The 18,197-nt window shown below is 48.4% G+C and overlaps 1 protein-coding gene across 5 annotated transcripts in view; it reads left to right on the top strand.

Moving 5' to 3' along the window:
* The window catches only part of PTCH1 (patched 1), a 69,895-nt gene that overhangs the window by 5,457 nt on the left and 46,241 nt on the right, over positions 1–18,197 (top strand). For 2 of the 5 annotated variants that reach the window (XM_018052470.1, XM_018052473.1), the window contains exons 1-2: positions 3,016–3,265; positions 4,886–5,078. In XM_018052470.1, the coding sequence (XP_017907959.1) occupies positions 3,068–3,265; positions 4,886–5,078 (391 nt within the window). In that variant the 5' untranslated portion in view covers positions 3,016–3,067. Of the gene's footprint in view, positions 1–2,926; positions 3,266–4,100; positions 4,189–4,885; positions 5,079–18,197 lie in introns of those variants that run through there. The other 3 variants (XM_018052469.1, XM_018052474.1, XM_018052471.1) reach the window with 3 other exon arrangements.

The raw sequence follows: 18,197 nt of genomic DNA, 5'->3' as shown, positions 1-18,197 counted from the left end.
GAAGCAGAGAGAAGGGGGAGAAAAAAAAGGGAGGGTGAAAGAGGAAGGAGAAAGGAAAGGGGAGACTGAAAGAAGGAAGGAGGGGGGAGCCGCTGAAGAGGAAGTAAGGCGGCGGGGAGGGCTGGCCGACTGGCCCCCTGCGGGAGCCGCGTGGGCCGTCCGGGTGGCCGGCGCGCCGGGTAGCAGTTCCTTTCGGGACGGGGCCGCTGAATGGGAAAGGACCCGACCGATAAGCTATTGGCCGACCACGAGGAGGCCGCGCAGGCATTGGACGACGTAAGGGGGCCGGACCGCCTTCAGGAATGTACTACGGCGCGTCCGGCACGTCCGTCCGCGCCGGTGGGGCGTGCGCCTCCCTTGGGCTCTCAGGAGCCAGCGCTGGAGACTTGGAGCCCGCCTGGCGCTAGCCGAGCGCATCCAGTTCCCTACCTGCTTGACCAGGGTTGCGCAGGAGTGGGGAGTCCGGAGCTCGGCGCGCTCGGACACGCGCGCGCCCAATAGGCCTCCGGGCCCTTGGAGCGCGCGCCGACTGGGCCTTAGGTCACGTGGTAGCGTGGGCTCCGCCTTCTACCCCGCTCCTCCCCCTTTCCCTCCATCTGGGTTTCTTTCTTTCCTTTCCTTTCCTTTTCTTTCTGTGTGTGTTTTTTTTTTTTTCAATGAACACACACCGTGTGCATCTTAAAGCCACACAGCCCCATTTCACGGCTTCAGTCGGCTACTTGCTGCAGGGAGTGCCTCTGCAGTTCAATACTGTTTTTAAAAAAGAAAAAAAGTGGCGGTGAGGGGAACCAAATACTAAAATGAGACAGAATAGAGAGTTTGTGGGTCTGGTCTCTATCTCGGGGAGGAACTTAACTTGCAAAAGAAAAAACTCTCCAAAAAAAATTTTTTTTAATAAAAATCGGAGCCGTGTAGGCAGTTTAATTTGTCTCTGACCCCAGGATCCACCTCCGACTCGCAGGTTTTCTGCCCCAACGGGAAGCGAATCCCCCTGATGTCTCCGTGACACTGGCTGCAGTGTCCGGATAAGTCCTCGGAATCGGCGCACAATTTGTTTCAAATGAATCCTGCATCAAAGCCTTTATTCTTTATGTCACGCTACTATTAAATATAACAGGATGCGTACCAGTTTGGGAGGAAAGGTTTAAAAGATTTTAAATAAACAGGGACTTGTAGTTAATGAAAAGGGAGGAGGGTCCAAATGAATCCAAAATAAGAAAGCTTTTCTCTCTTTCTAAAGAAAACATTTCTGTTTCTCCGGTTGTTAAAAGGATTCTGTTGTTTCTTCTCTACAAACGTCGCATTAAAGATTCAAATAAAAACGCCTCTGCCTCCACGAGACTGCTTCTGTGTCTGGATTCCACGTTTATAAAACACTGACTCCTTCAAACCTGGACTGTGCTGCTGTGGGGTTTAGAGAGGGAAAACGGAGAGGGGGGAGCGAATTTTAAGACAAGGTGGCTTTTCCCAACGTCCTTACTCTCCTCTTTAACTTTCCATTTTGTTTATCTTAATACGAGGCGTTGTTCCCTGCGAGAGCCCAAGTCTTCTCTTTGGTTATAAAAGAAAAGAGAGAAGGGGGAAAAAAAAAAAATCTGGCACACACTGGCGCACTATCCACCACCCTGTCATTATTGGTGCAGGCCTGGGAATTCAAGCTGGACCTCCCAGTATTTGCTGCAGCTTGAGGCCAAGGTGCCTCTGAAAGGGTTTTCTTTGAAGAAATTTCTGAAATTGTTTAAGCGCTTTAAAAAATATTACATTTTCCCCCGTGTCTATCGCGAGGCAAATACTCGTGTGTGTGTGTGTGTGTGTGTGCGCGCGCGCGCGCACGAGCAAAGCATCTTACAAAAAGAAGACACTGTTGAAAAGAAAAGGAATAAGAAAGAAAGGGAGGGGGAGCATTCCTTAATGGAAGTATTGCATGCGAGAAGGTTGGCGCTCTCGGAGGCTCCCCCCGAAGCCCGGGATGCACACACTGGGGTTGCCTACCTGGGTGGTCTCTCTACTTTGGTGAGCTGTTGCTAAGCAGCTAATAATAGTCATGTTTGCTGAGTAATTTCTGCCCTCCGCGAGCCAATCGCGTTGCAGAAACCCAAGCCATCTGACAGCCCCGGGGGCGGGAGCTCCAGCCTTTTTCTCTTTCGCTCGCTCTCTCCCCCTCCACCCCCTCCCCTCCTCCTCCTCTTTCTCCAAATGGAGAGAGTTCTTTTTTTTCTTCTTCCATCTCATCTATTGAATCAAGGAGCTGCTGCGGCCGCTGCCCGCTGCACACACACAGAGCGGAGTCCCCAGGTCCCGGGAGCGAGAGAGGCGCGCTGCACTGGGGCAGAATGGTCCAGCGGGTCAGCGAGGAGCACAAGAAAGCAGAGTCCGGGACCAAGCAGCCACCGAGAAGCCAGCAGCCAGAGCGCAAGCAGCCCGAGCAGCCCGAGCAGCAGCTTCAGGAGCCGCCACCGCCAGCAACAACCGCCGCAACTGCAGCGGCGGCGGCGGCTGCCCCGGCCCGACAGCGCTGAGACCCGCCGGCCGCCCACGAACCCCGCGGCGGCGGCTCTGCCTTTACCCTTCGCGGCCGCTCGGGCTACCCGTGAGACGCCGAGAGAGTCAGCGAGGCCGGCGGGAGCGGCGGGGATTTGCTGGCGCTTTCTGCAGTGAAGGGGTCGCGGCGCGGGGCGGGAGGCGGTAGGGGGAGTTGGGGACAGCTAGGAGCGCCGCGCGAGCGACCGAAGGACAGGCTGGCTCCACGCGCCGGCTCTCGCCCTCCGGAGAACTGGATGTGGGCAGCAGCAGCCGCAGAGACCTCGGGACCCCCGCGCAATGTGGCAATGGAAGGCGCAGGGTCTGACTCTCCGGCAGCGGCCGCGGCCGCAGCGGCAGCAGCGCCCGCTGTGTGAGCAGCAGCAGCGGCAGCAGCAGGTCTGTCAACCGGAGCCCCAGCCCGAACAGCCGGCGGCCAGCAGCGTCCTCGCTAGCCGAGCGCCAGGGCGCGCCGGGAGCCCGCAGCGGCGGCAGCAGCGCGCCGGGCCGCCCGGGAAGCCTCGGTTCCCGCGGCGGCGGCGGCAACATGGCCTCGGCTGGTAACGCCGCCGAGCTCCAGAACCGCGGCGGCGGCGGCAGCTGCGGCGGGGCCCCGGGCCGGCCGGCCGGTGGCGGGAGGCGCAGGCGGACCGGGGGACTGCGCCGCAATGCCGTGCGGGACTGGGACTATCTGCACCGGCCCAGCTACTGCGACGCCGCCTTCGCTCTGGAGCAGATTTCCAAGGTGCATTTCAGTCTCTCCTCTCCTCCCACTCTCTCTTCCCTCCTCTTCCTCTTTGGAGTCGTCCCCGCCACACACACACACACACACACACACCTCCAAGGGGGGAAAAAGACAAGTGGGGATTGAAAAATTCAAACCCTCCCTCCGGTCCTGGGAGGAAAGGGCTGTCGGAGGTCTGCAGGGGGTGGAGATTGTGTGTGTGTGTGTGTGTGTGTGTCTGTGTGTGTGTACGTACGCGCCCTCCCCAGCGTGCCTTTTCCGGAGCACTGGAAAGCGGTCCACAGTGGACCACCTCAAGAGCCGCCGCAGCGCGGCACTGCCCGATGCCCCTAAGCCCCCTCCTCCTGCGCCCCTGCCCCTATTTGCAGCCTAAACCCCTGTAATACTGCCACATTTCTTAACATCTTGGAGGGGGAGGCGGAGTGGAGAGAGGCGGAGAGAGGAGAGGGGGAGGAGGGAGCCGAAATAAAGGTGGTTTCCTTTTTTGGCAGCCGGTTTTGCTTTTGTTGAGCATGAAATCTCTGCTCCCTTAAAAATTATCCTCGGAAGAGGGCATCTCCCCTCTTCTTTTCCAATTTTTGAGCCACTTCTCATAGTGTGCGGGGAAAGGGAAGTTGTAAACAAATTGCCACCTTAAATTCGCGATGCGGGTCTACGGAACGGCCGGGTTCATTGTGTTTACGAGGTTCGCTGAAATGTGTGGAATCTGGGGAAGGCAAGCACCCAGACAGGGGCCCGCCGGGGCTGCGGCCAACGCCGGGGAAACGCCGCCGCCGGGAACAGCCAGCACCCAGCCAGGACCCCCGACTGCGTCGGCCTGGGCTCTTCCCTGAGCACTCGGCTGCTTTTCGCGTTTAACCAGAAGGGAAGGGAGAGGAGGGAAAGATCCATGTGGCTGCCCTCTTCCGATCACAAATATTGTCGTAAGTTGCAGATGGCTGCCCCATTTCCTAATTCAGCTCACACGGCGTCTCCCAACGCCATGGAAATGCATCGCGAGTGAGCTCCGGCGCCCACGCTCACCACGTGGATCCCAATTTACTACCAAGTCGGGCGGGGGAATCAGAATGGGGGAGCCCGCCATACATTGTTCCCAAAGCGCTCTTGTATCCAGTCCCTGCCCTCGGCGGAGCACCCCGAGAAGGGTGAAGGCTGGGGCAGAACTTGCGGGCAACGGTGCAGTGGTTTGCTTGTTCTTAAATGGGCTCCTTCGCAGGGATTACGCAGCCCCTCCCTTCCCGGACCGGTGTGAATATTTCCTGTATTGAATGGAGTCTCTTCTCACTGCCTCGGCTTCCTCTTGTTCCCGCAGTCCCTCTTCCCAGACCTTAAAGTCACTCGGGGATGCTACGCAGGCTGCGCGTGGGGGCGCCCCTGCTGTGGCGGAGGTGCAGCTCCCACGCTGCAGCCTGACTTTGATTTATGACTAGCCCCCCCTCCCCACCCACGCCGCTCGCGTTTCCTCTGGCCGACCTGGGTTCCAGCCCGCAGGGCACCCCCCCCCCCCCGCCCCCCGCCAACCAAGCCGTCGCGGGATGCCGGACGGGTGCGCGCAAGCGGGCGTGGACGCGCGGCCCGCGACTCCCGGGCGCTCACTCCTCCCTTCTGCTTCATCCTCAGGGGAAAGCTACTGGCCGGAAAGCGCCGCTGTGGCTGAGAGCGAAGTTTCAAAGACTCTTATTTAAACTGGGTTGTTACATTCAAAAAAACTGCGGCAAGTTCTTGGTTGTAGGCCTCCTCATATTTGGGGCCTTCGCTGTGGGATTAAAGGCAGCTAATCTCGAGACCAACGTGGAGGAGCTGTGGGTGGAAGGTAAGAAACTCCGCGCCCGCCGCGGCGCCCTCTCGTACCCCCAACCCGGGCCCCCTTCCCTTCCTTCCAATTGATAAAGATATTTGCCAGCATACACCTAGATCCTTTCTGTGAAGAGCGAAAACCCCCTGCCCGCACCAGGGGGAATTGTTTATTGTTTGGGCGCCTGGCCAGGAGCCAGGCCCGTCCGACAAAGGCCGCGCTGTAATCTACTCCGGGAGCTGCGCTTTGCGAGGTGTTGTGGGAGAGAGTGGCGAGGGCGGGCCGGCGGGGGCGCACGGGGGGGCCCCCCCTCCGCGGGACAGACCACTCCGCTCGGCCGAGGGGGCCCCCAGGTCCAGCCGCCAGCGCCGCTCGCCTCCGCCGCGCGCCCAGCCGCGGCCAGAGGAAGGCGTCTGCGCTCCCTGCTCGTGTCCTCAGCTTCCTTCCCTCCCCCACCCCCACCCACGGCGTCCAAAGAGAAAAGAGGGTGGGGGCAGAGAGAGGCCACCCCTCTGGCTGGAGGGAGTGTGCGCGCCCCCGGCGGCCGCGGCCGGCGCGCGGAGGGCGGGGGGCAGGAGCAACGCCGGCCTGCGGAGGCGGCGGCGGCGGCGTGTGTGGTCCTGTTTTTGGACAGCTTTCAACTCTTCGGGAAAAAAAACATTTGTCTCAAGGTACAAAAAAAAGGGGGGGGGTGGGGGAAAAGGAGTTGAAAAAAAAACAGTAAAGCACAGACTGGAACGCTTGTTTGCAAAGTAGATTAATGTTTCCTCGCGGGTGGGGGCTTTTAAAATGGAATTATTCTGGGAGAAGGCAGTGTTTTGCAGGCTGAGAGAATTAAAAAAAAATGTGTCTTAAGAGCGCGGGTTTGGAGGCAGGGGCCATGGGAGCTCTCCAAAGGTTCTGCCAGTCTTTTATCCACATTTCTCAATTTGGGGGTTCTTGAAGTCTTTTTTTTTTCAAGTGGTTGTAAATTTAGAATAGATCACACATAGACAGAGACATACGCCGCCATCGCTGACGGAAACATTTTACATTCTTTTTGTAAATCTGTTTGATTCAGGGGTTTGGGGGGGGGCTGGGGGGGGAGGAGGAGGGTTGTTTTTATTTTCTGAGGTTTTTGTTTATTTGTTTGTTTCTTTTTGGAAAGTAACTTGGTTGGTGTTTGGAAACATTTAACTCCTGAACGCTACCTAGGGAATCTCTTATAATCAGATGGGAGAGATGGGTTGAGGTAATTATGTAGATACTTCAAACCGGAATATCTGAGGCATTCCTAGTGATATCTAAGACAAAATTTGGAAGCCTGAGTACATGCATGATTGCATAATTGATCCCTCTTCAGAATACTCTTGGAGACCTAGCCTTGGAGAATATTAAATCTTGCCTTGTTTGTGAAGATTCAGCTTTCAGTGTTTTGCAAGCATATGGTGAAGTCTTTAGTTGAGAAGTGACAATTAAAATAATAGTCCAAATAATTAAGACCAGAAAACATTCTTGCCTTAAGTAGCTTGGTAATTAATACAACAGTTTTCTTTGGATTGAATCCATGGGGTAATTTACCTCAACTCAGCGCCTCATTGTCATTAGTAGATAAAAGAAGGGTTTTATTAAGCACATATAATGTCTTAACAGCAAGTTTACTGTGCATCTGTAATGGTCCTAGCACAGTGCTGGGCACTGAAAGGGACACTGAAGATGTGAGACACACTCCCTGTGCACAAATTCACACACTTAAAACTATTAGAGTTGAATGTCAGACTTGCATTAAATTTGAAAGTTAAATGGCAAAAGAAAAAACCTTCCATGGCGGTGGTGAGGCAAATTAGGGCAACCTAGAGCAGAGGAGGGAGGGAGTTCTAAGCAGAAGCTCAGAAAAGGGGTCAAACAAAGGCCCAAGCTGAGTGGACAGCAGCAGTGGAGGCCCCCTGTGTGGCAGGGATAGGGTGCAGTAGCTCACTGGGGCCCTGGACCATTCAGAAATGATGTGATTGGCTAGACTGTGGGGAGCTACCCCAGGTTCTAGGGCAGAGCAAGAGATGAGTAAATTTCCCTCTGCTACTTGGACCAACAAATTTGTTGAGTGTCGATGATGATGACAAAAGACCATATCTTGTTGTTTTGAGCAAGACTTGCCAGTAGATTTTTAATAAGTTGATAGACAACGTTAACTTATTTGTGTGTGTGTTAGTCCAGCTCAGGCGTGTCCAACTCTTTGTGGCCTCATGGACTGTAGCCCCCCAGGCTCCTCTGTCCATGGAATTCTCCAGGCAAGAATACTGGAGTGGGGAGCCACTCCCTTCTCCAGGGCATCTTCCCAACCCAGGATCAAACCCAGGTCTCCTGCACTGCAGGCAGATTCTTTACCATTTGAGCCACCAGGGAGTTCAGTTCAGTTCAGTCACTCAGTCGTGTCCGACTCTTTGCGACCCCATGAATCGAAGTGCGCCAGGCCTCCCTGTCTATCACCATCTCCTGGAGTTCACTCACATGTTCATCGAGTCCATGATGCCATCCACCCATCTCATCCTCTGTCGTCCCCTTCTCCTGCCCCCAATCCTTCCCAGCATCAGAGTCCCCCACTTAATTGTATAACATTGTATAAATATTTTTAGAAGTAACTACTAAGTTGCTTCAGTCCTGTCCAACTCTGTGTGACCCCATAGACGGCAGCCCACTAGGGTTACCCCTGTCCCTGGGATTCTCCAGGCAAGAACACTGGAGTGGGTTGCCATTTCCTTCTCTAATACATGAAAGAGAAAAGTGAAAGTGAAGTCACTCAGTTGCATCCAACTCTTAGTGACCCCATGGACTGCAGCCTACCAGGCTCCTCCGTCCATGGGATTTTCCAGGCAAGAGTACTGGAGTGGGTTGCCATTGCCTTCTCCCTTTAGAAGTAACTATGTTTGTGCATTACATAACTGATTTCAAGTCCTGGGAGGAGAAACATGCTGGGGCTCTAGCTTAGTGATAGAGTGCTGGGGAATGACACACCTGAAATAAGACTCATTGTGCCTACTTTGGACCTCTGAGCTATTTTCCTTCCCGTTCTGTTTTAGCACTTTCAGTGTGGCTCACTGATTCTTTGGCCATATACTCCATACTATCACTTGTTAAACAACTACCCTTACCATTTCTATTATCACATGCCTTACCACTCAATAGAGTAGCTATCTATTATCTTTATTTTTATAATCTGATAGCCTTTGTAACATTTTTTTTTACTAGGTGATTGAATTATTGTCCTATTTTATAAGTGAGAAATTATGGATCCTCTGTGTCTCCATGTCCACCACGCCTACTGGTGACTTAAGTCAGCCTGGTCTCCTGTTGCCTTGACCTTGATTTGCCATTCATTCCATACTCAATTCTTCCCCTGTAGAAGAAGTAACAATTTCAGAAGTATAACTAAACCCAACCAAGGAAGCCACCATACCATTTTATAATTTTAATTTAAGTTCAAAGTAGAGGTAACAGTGAGGAAGTCTTGTTTGTGACATAGTGAGCTTAGTGTTTATATCAACAGCAAATAATGGAATTATTTGCTTTTCGGAGTAAGAATTCTCTGCTATCCTAAACTTTAGTAAAATGAGAAGTAACTTGGAATGTAGGTTAATTTGCACTTTAGTGTCTTAGGTACATTCTTCATCACTATCAGCAAAGAAGTCTGTTAGATAGTCATTTCTTAATGGAGACTGCAGATATTCTGGACATGAACAAGGGTGCTTGCTACACTAAAGAAATCAAGTGAATGGAGGTTGCATATTTTCTTAGTTAAAAAGCAACAGAAGAAAGGAAAGCATAAGAGATTTCAAGGAGAGAGAGTGCTGAGGAACAATTTGGAAAATGTTATTTCTTCTGTTGATAAAAATTAACATGCATATATGCAAAAGCAACTATACATCTGTACACAGGTACATTCATATCTAGATAAGATTGATTTATAGATAATGTATTAATATCTTTATTTGCCTTTATATCTGTATACACATAGACTTACTACAAGTATCCTCATATCTGCCAAAATAATGTTATCTTTTTAATATAGTCAGCAAATTAAAGGAATCCACTTGATAGGCTGTATCTTTGATTTGGCTTTCATGCTTTGTTTAACATGCTGAGGAAACATGGCTTTATAAAGATGGTTTGAATACATTGGCCACAATGTGCAGCCAATATAATCTAGATAAGGAAGATGTTTTGTATGGCATTGGTGATAAGAATTCTTTGATTCTGTAGTTACAACGTTCATACAATGATTGCTTTTTAAGAAACTGTCAATATATATTAGGTGCTAGCTTGGGTCTTAAGGTTATAGTATTTGCAAGTAAAAAAATTTCAAATCTAGATTGCTTGTGAATGGAGTCCTGAGGGTGGGTGAAATAATATGTGGAATGTTTCAGTAACACCAGCCAGTGGCAGCACAGTCAGGGAGAGAGTGTTACTTAAAAATACTCATTCAGCATGTGTTCTCAGTGACTGCTCTGTGTCAGGTACTGCCTGAAGCTCCAGAGTGATGTTAGTGAAAGACCATCGTCCCTGTCCTCAGGGGACTTCCACCCAGCAGACACACAGACCAGTGGCAGGATAGCAGGGGCACCTTGTGGGACAGCCCTGAGGAAGGGGGCCTGAGTCAGGGTCAGTTAGGGGCAGCGCTGGTGCTGGGGCATTCCAGGTCAAAGGAACAGCATGGGCGAAGGCTCAGAGGACAGGGGTGTGGTCTCTGGGAGAACTCCCAGTGCTTACCTTTGGTTAGACCTCAGGTTTGAGGTGGGACACCTTGAGTCTTGGAAGGTCCAGCTGTGTAGCAGGAAGGTCTCTGATGTGTGCAGGGTGTTTGGCGGGTGGTGTCAGCGGGGACTTGCCAGATCTCCCTTTAGCCATTCTTTGCCTGCCTCAAGGTACACAAATACTAGTGTATTTGGCCTCCAGCTCCCTCCCTGCTAGCAGAGAGCTTCCCCTGGATCTCATAGAAGGAAAATGCTTTCTTTTTAATCTTGCCCATTTCTCTGTTGGTTTTTCATATTTGCTTAGCGCTTCTATCCTTCTGCCTCACTTAGTATCTACCCCTCCACTCCAACCCTCTCTGAGACATGAGTTTGTTGTCATGATCCTCCAGTGACAGAACATTCATTTATCTTTTTGAGCTTTTTGGTTTTTTCTCTAAACATTGCCTCCTTTACTGCAAAAGATAACAGCCTTGAAATGAATCCACATTGTCTTGTGTTTGGTTATTAACATCTCTGGAGGCCAGCATCAAAAGAGGAGGACACAAGTTATAACTTGTTTTTTTTTTTTTTTTTTTAAGGCAAATGGACTTTTTTTTTTTTTTTTTTTTAATGCTTGCTTGATATTTCTAAGTGCTCTAGAGTTTGTAGTTGCCAGCATAAACCTTCAGTGTTCTTGGCTGTTTTTGGCTCTAACTTAGGCAGTTAGAGCAGATAATGGAGCTTCACCTTTTCAGTTTAGAACAAGGTTTGTCACTGTTGACATTTGGGGCTGGATGATTCTCTGTTGTGGGAGCTGTCCTGTGCACTGTAGTATGTTTAATAGTATCCTTGAATTTTACCCACTAGATGCTGGTAGCACTCTCCTGGATGTGCTAATTGTGTTTCTATTCATTGTCAAATGTGGGGGTGGGGGTTGCAAAATTGCCCCAGTTGAGAACCAGTGGTTTAGATAATAGGTAATAGATTGCAGATTGGAAGGCTTTTGTTGCAGCCATAAATGCAAAAGCTTTAAGATAACTCTCCCTCCCTATCCCCAAATTTACTGACCCAGGTATCTAACTGTTTTCACGCAAATAGTTTAAATTTTTGATTATCCTTAGAACTATATTAAGTAGCAAGTAAAAACATCATGAAAACTTGAGAACAGGTGGGGATAGGCCATAGAAGAAGGGAGAAGTGTTATATTCGGATACTTTTTTTTTCCTTTTCCTTTGGATAACTTAATTTTGCAGATAGACCTCACTGGATTTCCAACACAGTAGACTGAAGGTTTTTAGCATGAATATGACTTTACAAAAAGCAACAAAAGATACCACTGGACTTTGCTCATACAGCAATAACAGCTCCTTTCGGAAGCCCACAAAGTACATGGGCTCTTGATGATCCAGTTCTCCTGATGTTCCTGTCACACACCACTTTTCGCCAGGTGCTCTTGTGCAGCAGAAGCAAAGAAACAACGAGGGACTGAAGCCCGTCTGCCAGGCAAGCGGTGCACAGGCTCTGCTCTTACTGCCAAGGTTATCAGCCAAGTTTCTGGTTTCTGGGGCTGTCAGTTTGGGGGTTTTGGCATTTCACAAAGGAGAGAAAGAAAAAGGCAACAGCTCCTTTCTGCTCCTTGGTCCCCTAGGCACTTTTAAAATGAAGACTATGTGTTTTAGATAGTTATTGATTGATTCTAACAGTGGGCACATACATACAGGTGGAAACAATTGTGGCATATCATTCAGATCTGGAGAAAAACGATCAAAAAATAAATGCCCAACAATAAGTGCTTTAAAAATAACAGATAGCCTCAGATGCCATCTTCCTATGGCAGCTGACCCTCTAAATCCTTATATCTCTTTGGTGCCTGCCACTCTTGACCCTCTGACAAGTTTAGAGGTCACGCTGGGCGATGGAGTGTTTCAGATATGTGGAACGCTGCTTGGAGGTTCCAGAAGATGACAGCTTCCAGATGTATGAACCGCCAGATCAGTTTGTTTGGATTATGCTCCACAGCTGATGGCGAGATTAACGCTGGCTGGACAAGCTATGGGAGATTTGTCTGGTTTCCACAATGCCATGTTTATATTTCATTGGGATTTCTCCTTCAAAGCTGACCTCCCTGTGACCCCTGCAGCTCTGTCCACTCGGGCTGAGCTGTAACTTGTCTGCCCTCCTTCTCTTATTGGGTGGGGGGGGTGGTCACAGTTAAGCAGTGGAAGGGACTGTTTATATGGCTCCCCCCCTACTTTGTTCACACCAGTAGGACTGAATCTGCCCAGATTTAACTCCTGAAGAGTAATCTATTCAACTGGTTGAGAAGAGGGGAGTGTTTTATTTTAAACTTTTTTTTTTTTTGCTTTTAAAACAAGTATGGAAATAGTTTAAATTATTTGAAAGGAGACCAGATTTTATAGAAACCATTTCGCAAAAATACACTATTTTAACTTAGCACTATTTTGACACTATATTGAAAAAAAAGATTGAGAGAATTGTAGCTATGTGAGACTTCCCTAAATAATTGCCATTCTTGAATGATTCTATTATTAAAATACTGTTATTTGCTTTGCTGCTCATCGGTTCCCAGAACCTTTTCTCCATCCTGCTTCCTCCCTCCTCCGTCACCTGTATCCCTTTGCTCTTCTCCCCTCCCCTCTCTACTCTCTCCCTCCCACCTGTCCGTCTTTCCACCTATTCATAAACTGCCCGAATCCAATCCTAGTGGCTCTCTGGAATTACTAGTGTGAAATCTGAAATGGTAGTAAATCTAGTTAATCACAAACTGACAGGAAGGAATTAGGAAGTGTATTGTTTCAAATCAGCTGTGGGAGATGCTAGATGCAGAGCTGCCATCTGCATGTTTAGGGGTCTTAGGTTGTATGAGGGTTGGTTTCAAGACTGTTTCTTTGATGGGGTCTTATCAATAGATGTGTTTCTCCTATTGAAGAGTCATGGCATTTTAATGAGCTTTTGAGGTAACTTTAGAGTCCACTGCACAGAGGAGCTTGGTGCAGGCTACTATCCATGGGGTTGCAAGGAGTCGGGCATGACTGAGCGACTTCACTTTCACTTAGAGTCCACTGATGTGTGGACTATGAAACAAGTCCTAGTCCCCTGTGCTTAATGTGCCATATGAATGTGAAGAATTGGGCCCCATAATGTTTCTGAGATGGTAAGTGAAACGCACACCGTGACATTCCAGCCCAGGTGTTCCCCGGGTGGAACTCTCATCAGAACCAAAGGTAGCATGTAGCCTGGATAGAGGTGGAAGAGGACAGGTTTCCACATCCAAATTTTGACTGATGCCACAGCATTAGATGGTCTGTCCTCATGAGAAATCTTAGTTGACATCCCGGAATGCAGACAACTCTGCTCATTAAGGCATTTCTGGCAGCCCAGAAAGAGGAAGCTCCTTGGGATTTCCTTGGTGGAAACCTACCTCGAATACACAATCATCATCAGGGTCACCAAAGTATACGCATTTTTATTACTCTTTGCTTCTAAACTCTACATTTAGGAGCTTTATGGTAATACTTCTTAGATTTTTTTTTCTCTTAATTGGATATAGGGTTGTTATTTCCTTCACTACAATATCTCAGTTTTTCTCCATATGTCTTTAAGTTTGACAGAAATAACTAGCCTTTCAAAACAGCAGAATGCTGCCATTGAGGAACTGCTTGACTGTTGAGAGTTTTAAGAGTTCTGTTTACAGAAAGATGCCTCCTGTCCTCAGTCCCTTCAAGACTGTGACCATTTTGTTGTACTGGGGGCTTAGAGTGTAGTTGGAAAAACAGCTGTCATGTGTTAAGGAAACTCGTTGGTGGGCAGTCAGGTACCTGCTAATGAGTGACAAGTTTGTTGTTGGAGAGATTTATAATGTGGAGGCAGGGCCTTATTTCTAATCCAGAAACCCAGGTGTGAGTAGGCCCAAATGATCCACACTGCATGTGAGTCCCAAAACACCACTGGCTATGGAGGCGAGGCTAGTGAGAAGCAAGCCTCCATACCGCAGCACAAGCTTTATCTATTATAGTTAAAATAAATGAAAAACAGTAGACTTCCGCAATTTAGCAACCAAGATAGTCTTCAGTTATTGATGAAGCATATATGAAAGTAAACAAAAGGAGCTGAAAGTGGGCTTTGTTAAGTCAATGTGCATGATTTTTTTTTTCCTTTTAAATCATTGCTTAAGGGCTTCTGGCCCCTAGCTCAGGAATCCTGCCCAAAAATGCCAGATGTATTACACAGTCAAGTACTGCAATGTAAACACTCCTCTGTGCCATGAGACAGGGTGGTCCACCTCCTGTTTAAGAAGAGCGAGAGACTGAGAGGGAATGAGAGGGGTAAGCCTTCTACAGTGAGCACAGTAGTGATCCCATCATTTGTATTTTTAGCTGCATAGTCAAGATTTGAAACTACAAAAAACCTAGATGAGTTAATACGTTGGACTAGTAAGGAAAAGCAACTTGAATTGGGATGCCAAAGAGAGAAAGATGTGGCTTGGATAATGTTGCTTCATTGAGTCAGATAAATATGTATAAAATTGAACAGAATGGTGGGGTGAGCTGATAGGAAGAAAGCTATTGTCTTCATAGTAGCATCCTCAAGCTACTATGAGCCTTACCCTTATTATCTGCTGCAAGGAAAAGCCAGCTTCTTTCACAATCTCTTTATGCTGGTTGGTACACCTTCTGTGTGTAAACCTAAGATTTATCACAAGACTGTTCTGGTCTTTTGTAGCCGGGGTGGGGGTAGGGTAACCCAGGTTACACTGCAAAATGAATGACCTTCCAGTTTGCTCCCAATTTCTAAATTTAAATAAAGAATTTACTGTTTATGATCATTTGGAGGTGAGAAAGCAAGCACTTCGGGCCATCCCTTCAGTAGAATGTATCTTATGTTCTGTGGGCAGTTCAAGGAAATTAGAATGGCTAGACAGATCTGCACACCCAAATAATCAAATACTAAGCAGTGCTTACAGTGATTAGACTCAGGGTTTTTAAAAACTAATAGGAAAGTGTTTTGTGAGTTAGGAGGAAATGGGGTTTCAGCTTGGACTTTCAGCTTGGGAATTGTTGAAACAACCTATGATAATATTACCTTGGTTTAATAAATCCGTTCTGTAGAATGATCTGAGAAAATCGCTTTAAGAAACATGATAAAAAGAGGAACTTTGAGATTAAGGAAGATGTAGGCTTTTTGACTCTCTCCGGCCCTCCTCCCCCCTCCCTTCCCAACCACTTTTTTTCTTGTTTCTTTCTCTGAATTCTCCCATCTTCCCCACCCCCATTCCCCTCCCTTGATTTCCTTTGCTCCTGCAGTGGAGAAACCAGAAAATCTCACAAAATAGATGTAAGTATCACACAGTATCTTTTTAAATAGAAACTTTTTGAAAGATAAAATAAGAATTTTCCCAAACTACTTTTAAGATATTCTTCCTCTTACCTGATTTTCCCCCTTGAGAATCATTCAGTGTTGTAATAAATTGAAAAAAATGATACCATCATTTTAATCCACACATGATCCAGAAAAGAGCTGCACATGTTTAATACCTTGCTTAATTGCAAACAAAGCTTGCAATTTGAGAGAATTGGGATTAGGGCTAAATATCTATTAACTGCTCTTTCTAGAGATTTGAGGGATAGGATGACCCTTTTTTTTTTTCTTTTTTTTTTTTAAATAGGCTACAGTTTCACATGGCTTCCAAAAGAAATCTCTCTCCCTTTTTGTTTCCCACACCAATTGATTTATCATTTTGCTTGCAAGCAGATCCAGAATGTTAGGGCAAGAACACACTCACTTTTTTCTCGTAACTTTTTTGTTGCGGACCGAAACCAGTTGACTTGAATAAATTTTTCTGAGGCCTGAATGTAGCCAGCAACGTGGAAAAATCTTGCCATTCAGGGCCGTCTGAATGTACATTTCAGCCACACAGTAAGCTGCATTGGTAGGCACTGGACTGCTAAATACAACCATTTTTCGCAGCAGCGAGTTAGACAGGTGATTAGCATAATTAGCACCGAGCAGCTATACATATGGTAATGCTGAGTGTGTAAATGCCAGCTGCGGTGTAAAATTTATGTCAGGGGTCGGCAGGGCTGTGCGAAAGTATTGTGTTCCAGCTGCAGGTCAGGGCCGCCAAAGCTTACCTCCTTTTCTCTTGTTGGTGAATACACCAAACAGAAGAGAAAGACAGAAATATAACAGATACGGCTTTGATGGAACAGCCTGGTTCTGTGCAAGAAGGACTGTTCTATAAAACACACGCACACACTCACACACACTTGCAGAAATCCCATTACTTTCTCTACAAATTGTATTTACTTCACGCAGGGTCCACAGGAGTGGTGGCGGCCAGGATGGGAGGTTTGGGTAGGTGAATGGGCCAAATGATTTCACGGGAAGAAAACTTTTCTGTCGGTGAAAGTTTTTAAAAGGAGTTTAAGAGTTGTGCTCTTGGTTTCGTCCCCCATCCTCTTGTTTCCCCTGGCTTGCCCCACCCCTGATTCCATCCACTACTTGTGTCCATGGTGTTTTCCTTCAGATTAAATGGGGAAGCCTCCCCTCCTCCCTGGGAGAGCTAGTGCAAGCATCTCTAGAAGAATGAGAATTGACCACCATGGAGGTGTTTGTTCACCTTGAGCATAGTAAGGTTACAGCACTCTCTCTTCCCAGGCTGCTTGACTGGTTTTAGCAAAGGGCTGGAAGAAATGCTCCCTTGGTAGCTATGCTCAGTGACATTCCACCTACTGCCACTGGGAGACCCACGAAATTCTTTATGGATAGGAAAAGAATCGGGTAGGTTTCTTATTTTAAAAAGGAGACAGTCTTCAGTAGTTCATGTCCTTTGAAATGTACCACAAGGGACTTTATTGCTAAGAGGAGTTGAGGCAGTTTTGCCCTGGAAGCATTTTTTCTGCCACCTCCCCGCAGCCCCACTTTTCAGTTGGTGGCTGTAGGGAGTGGTGGTGGTGACAGAATATAGTTCACACCATGCTGACCTAGTGATGAAACTTCCTCACAGCACCAGGGGGTCCTTATGCATCGGGCCCCTAATCCAGCTAATCCTGATGGCAACACAATCATGAAAGTGGCCCCCAATGACGTGCGTCTCCCCACACAGATGCAAGAGGGAAGGGTCAGTGCAGGAGATGGAATTCCACAGGGACCAGGGAGCCTCTGTGCGAAGGTGGGGACTCATATCGTCTCCCCCACCCCAAGCTGCTCAAGTAGGAGGCCAGTGAAAGGAAGCTCAGGCTGGATAATGGCAAGGAGACTGTTCAGAGCAGAGAGGTGATGTCAGCCTCACAGAAGCCCGGGAGAAGGGAACTGGGGTTAATGTTATGCAACAGCCTGAATGCTAGATAGAGAGCCTGCAGCTTTGCAAAGGCATTCAGTTTTGTTGTTGTTCAGTTGCTTTGTATTTTTATTTTTTTAAATGAAGATATTAGGAGGACTTAAACTGAGAACTTAGAACTTGATAACAACAGGCTGTCTTTGGTCCCTGATTCTTCTTCCCGGTCCAGCATTGCCTCTGAGCAAACATGCCACTCTGTGTCGGACCCTCCTGGGCTTGCTCAGCTCCTGCAGAAGGATGGGACTGGGGTTTACATCTGCCTGCAGTAGCATTTGAGCAGTCGGGGGAAATCACTGTAGGGCCTGGGACAGTTCACAGCTGGGCAAGTATGCACTTAGAGATAGAGCCAGGCTCCACTCTGCCACATTCTGCTGGAAGCCAAGGACATCTTGAGCTCTGCAGGCTTGACTTCACTCGGCCCCTCTTAGGTGGGGTTGACCGCAGCCCTCATTTGCTGCAGCAGCAAGAGACCAGTGGAGAACGGGCCTCCTGACAGACACAGTGTCATCTTGGGAATTGGTGGCCCTGTAAGAAATACTGGGTGGGGGGTGGGGCAGTGCAGGCAGCAGGTCCAGTGTGGGCAGAGCGCTGGGCTGACCTGATCGTGTCCGACAGGGCGAGCGGGAGGCTTCAGGAAAGCCATTCAGAGGAAGCAGCCCGGGTGGGAACAGATGGCACCACAAACAGCTGGTGTGGGGGGCTAGTAGTAGGCGCATGCTCAGAGCTGCTGCTACCACAGCACTTGGCCCTCCTCGTCCCCCGACGCAGTCCCTGGGGAGGCGTTGCAATGTGTCTGTCCGGCTCTTGTCTTGTTTTTGCTGTTTTCATGGCACTGGGCTCTGTTCATGAAGACAGATTCTCTTTGGGCTATATGACTGTAGCATTTTCCCATGGCAATACCCAAGGGCACAATCCCACCAGGAGGAAAAAAAAAAAAACAGCCTAGAAGCTTAAGCAGCATTTGGCTAGTCATGAATAAAAGAGATGGGTTGAAGAGTGACTGAAACTCACAGCCCAGAAGTTTTCAGCCCATTGCCCAAATTACTGAATCTTCATTTTTTTCCAGTTTAG

This window comes from Capra hircus, chromosome 8 (assembly GCF_001704415.2).
Source record: "Capra hircus breed San Clemente chromosome 8, ASM170441v1, whole genome shotgun sequence".
NCBI classification, from domain to species: Eukaryota; Metazoa; Chordata; class Mammalia; order Artiodactyla; family Bovidae; genus Capra; species Capra hircus.
Note: the sequence above shows the minus strand (reverse complement) of the source record. Positions and strands in the feature narration are given on the sequence as shown.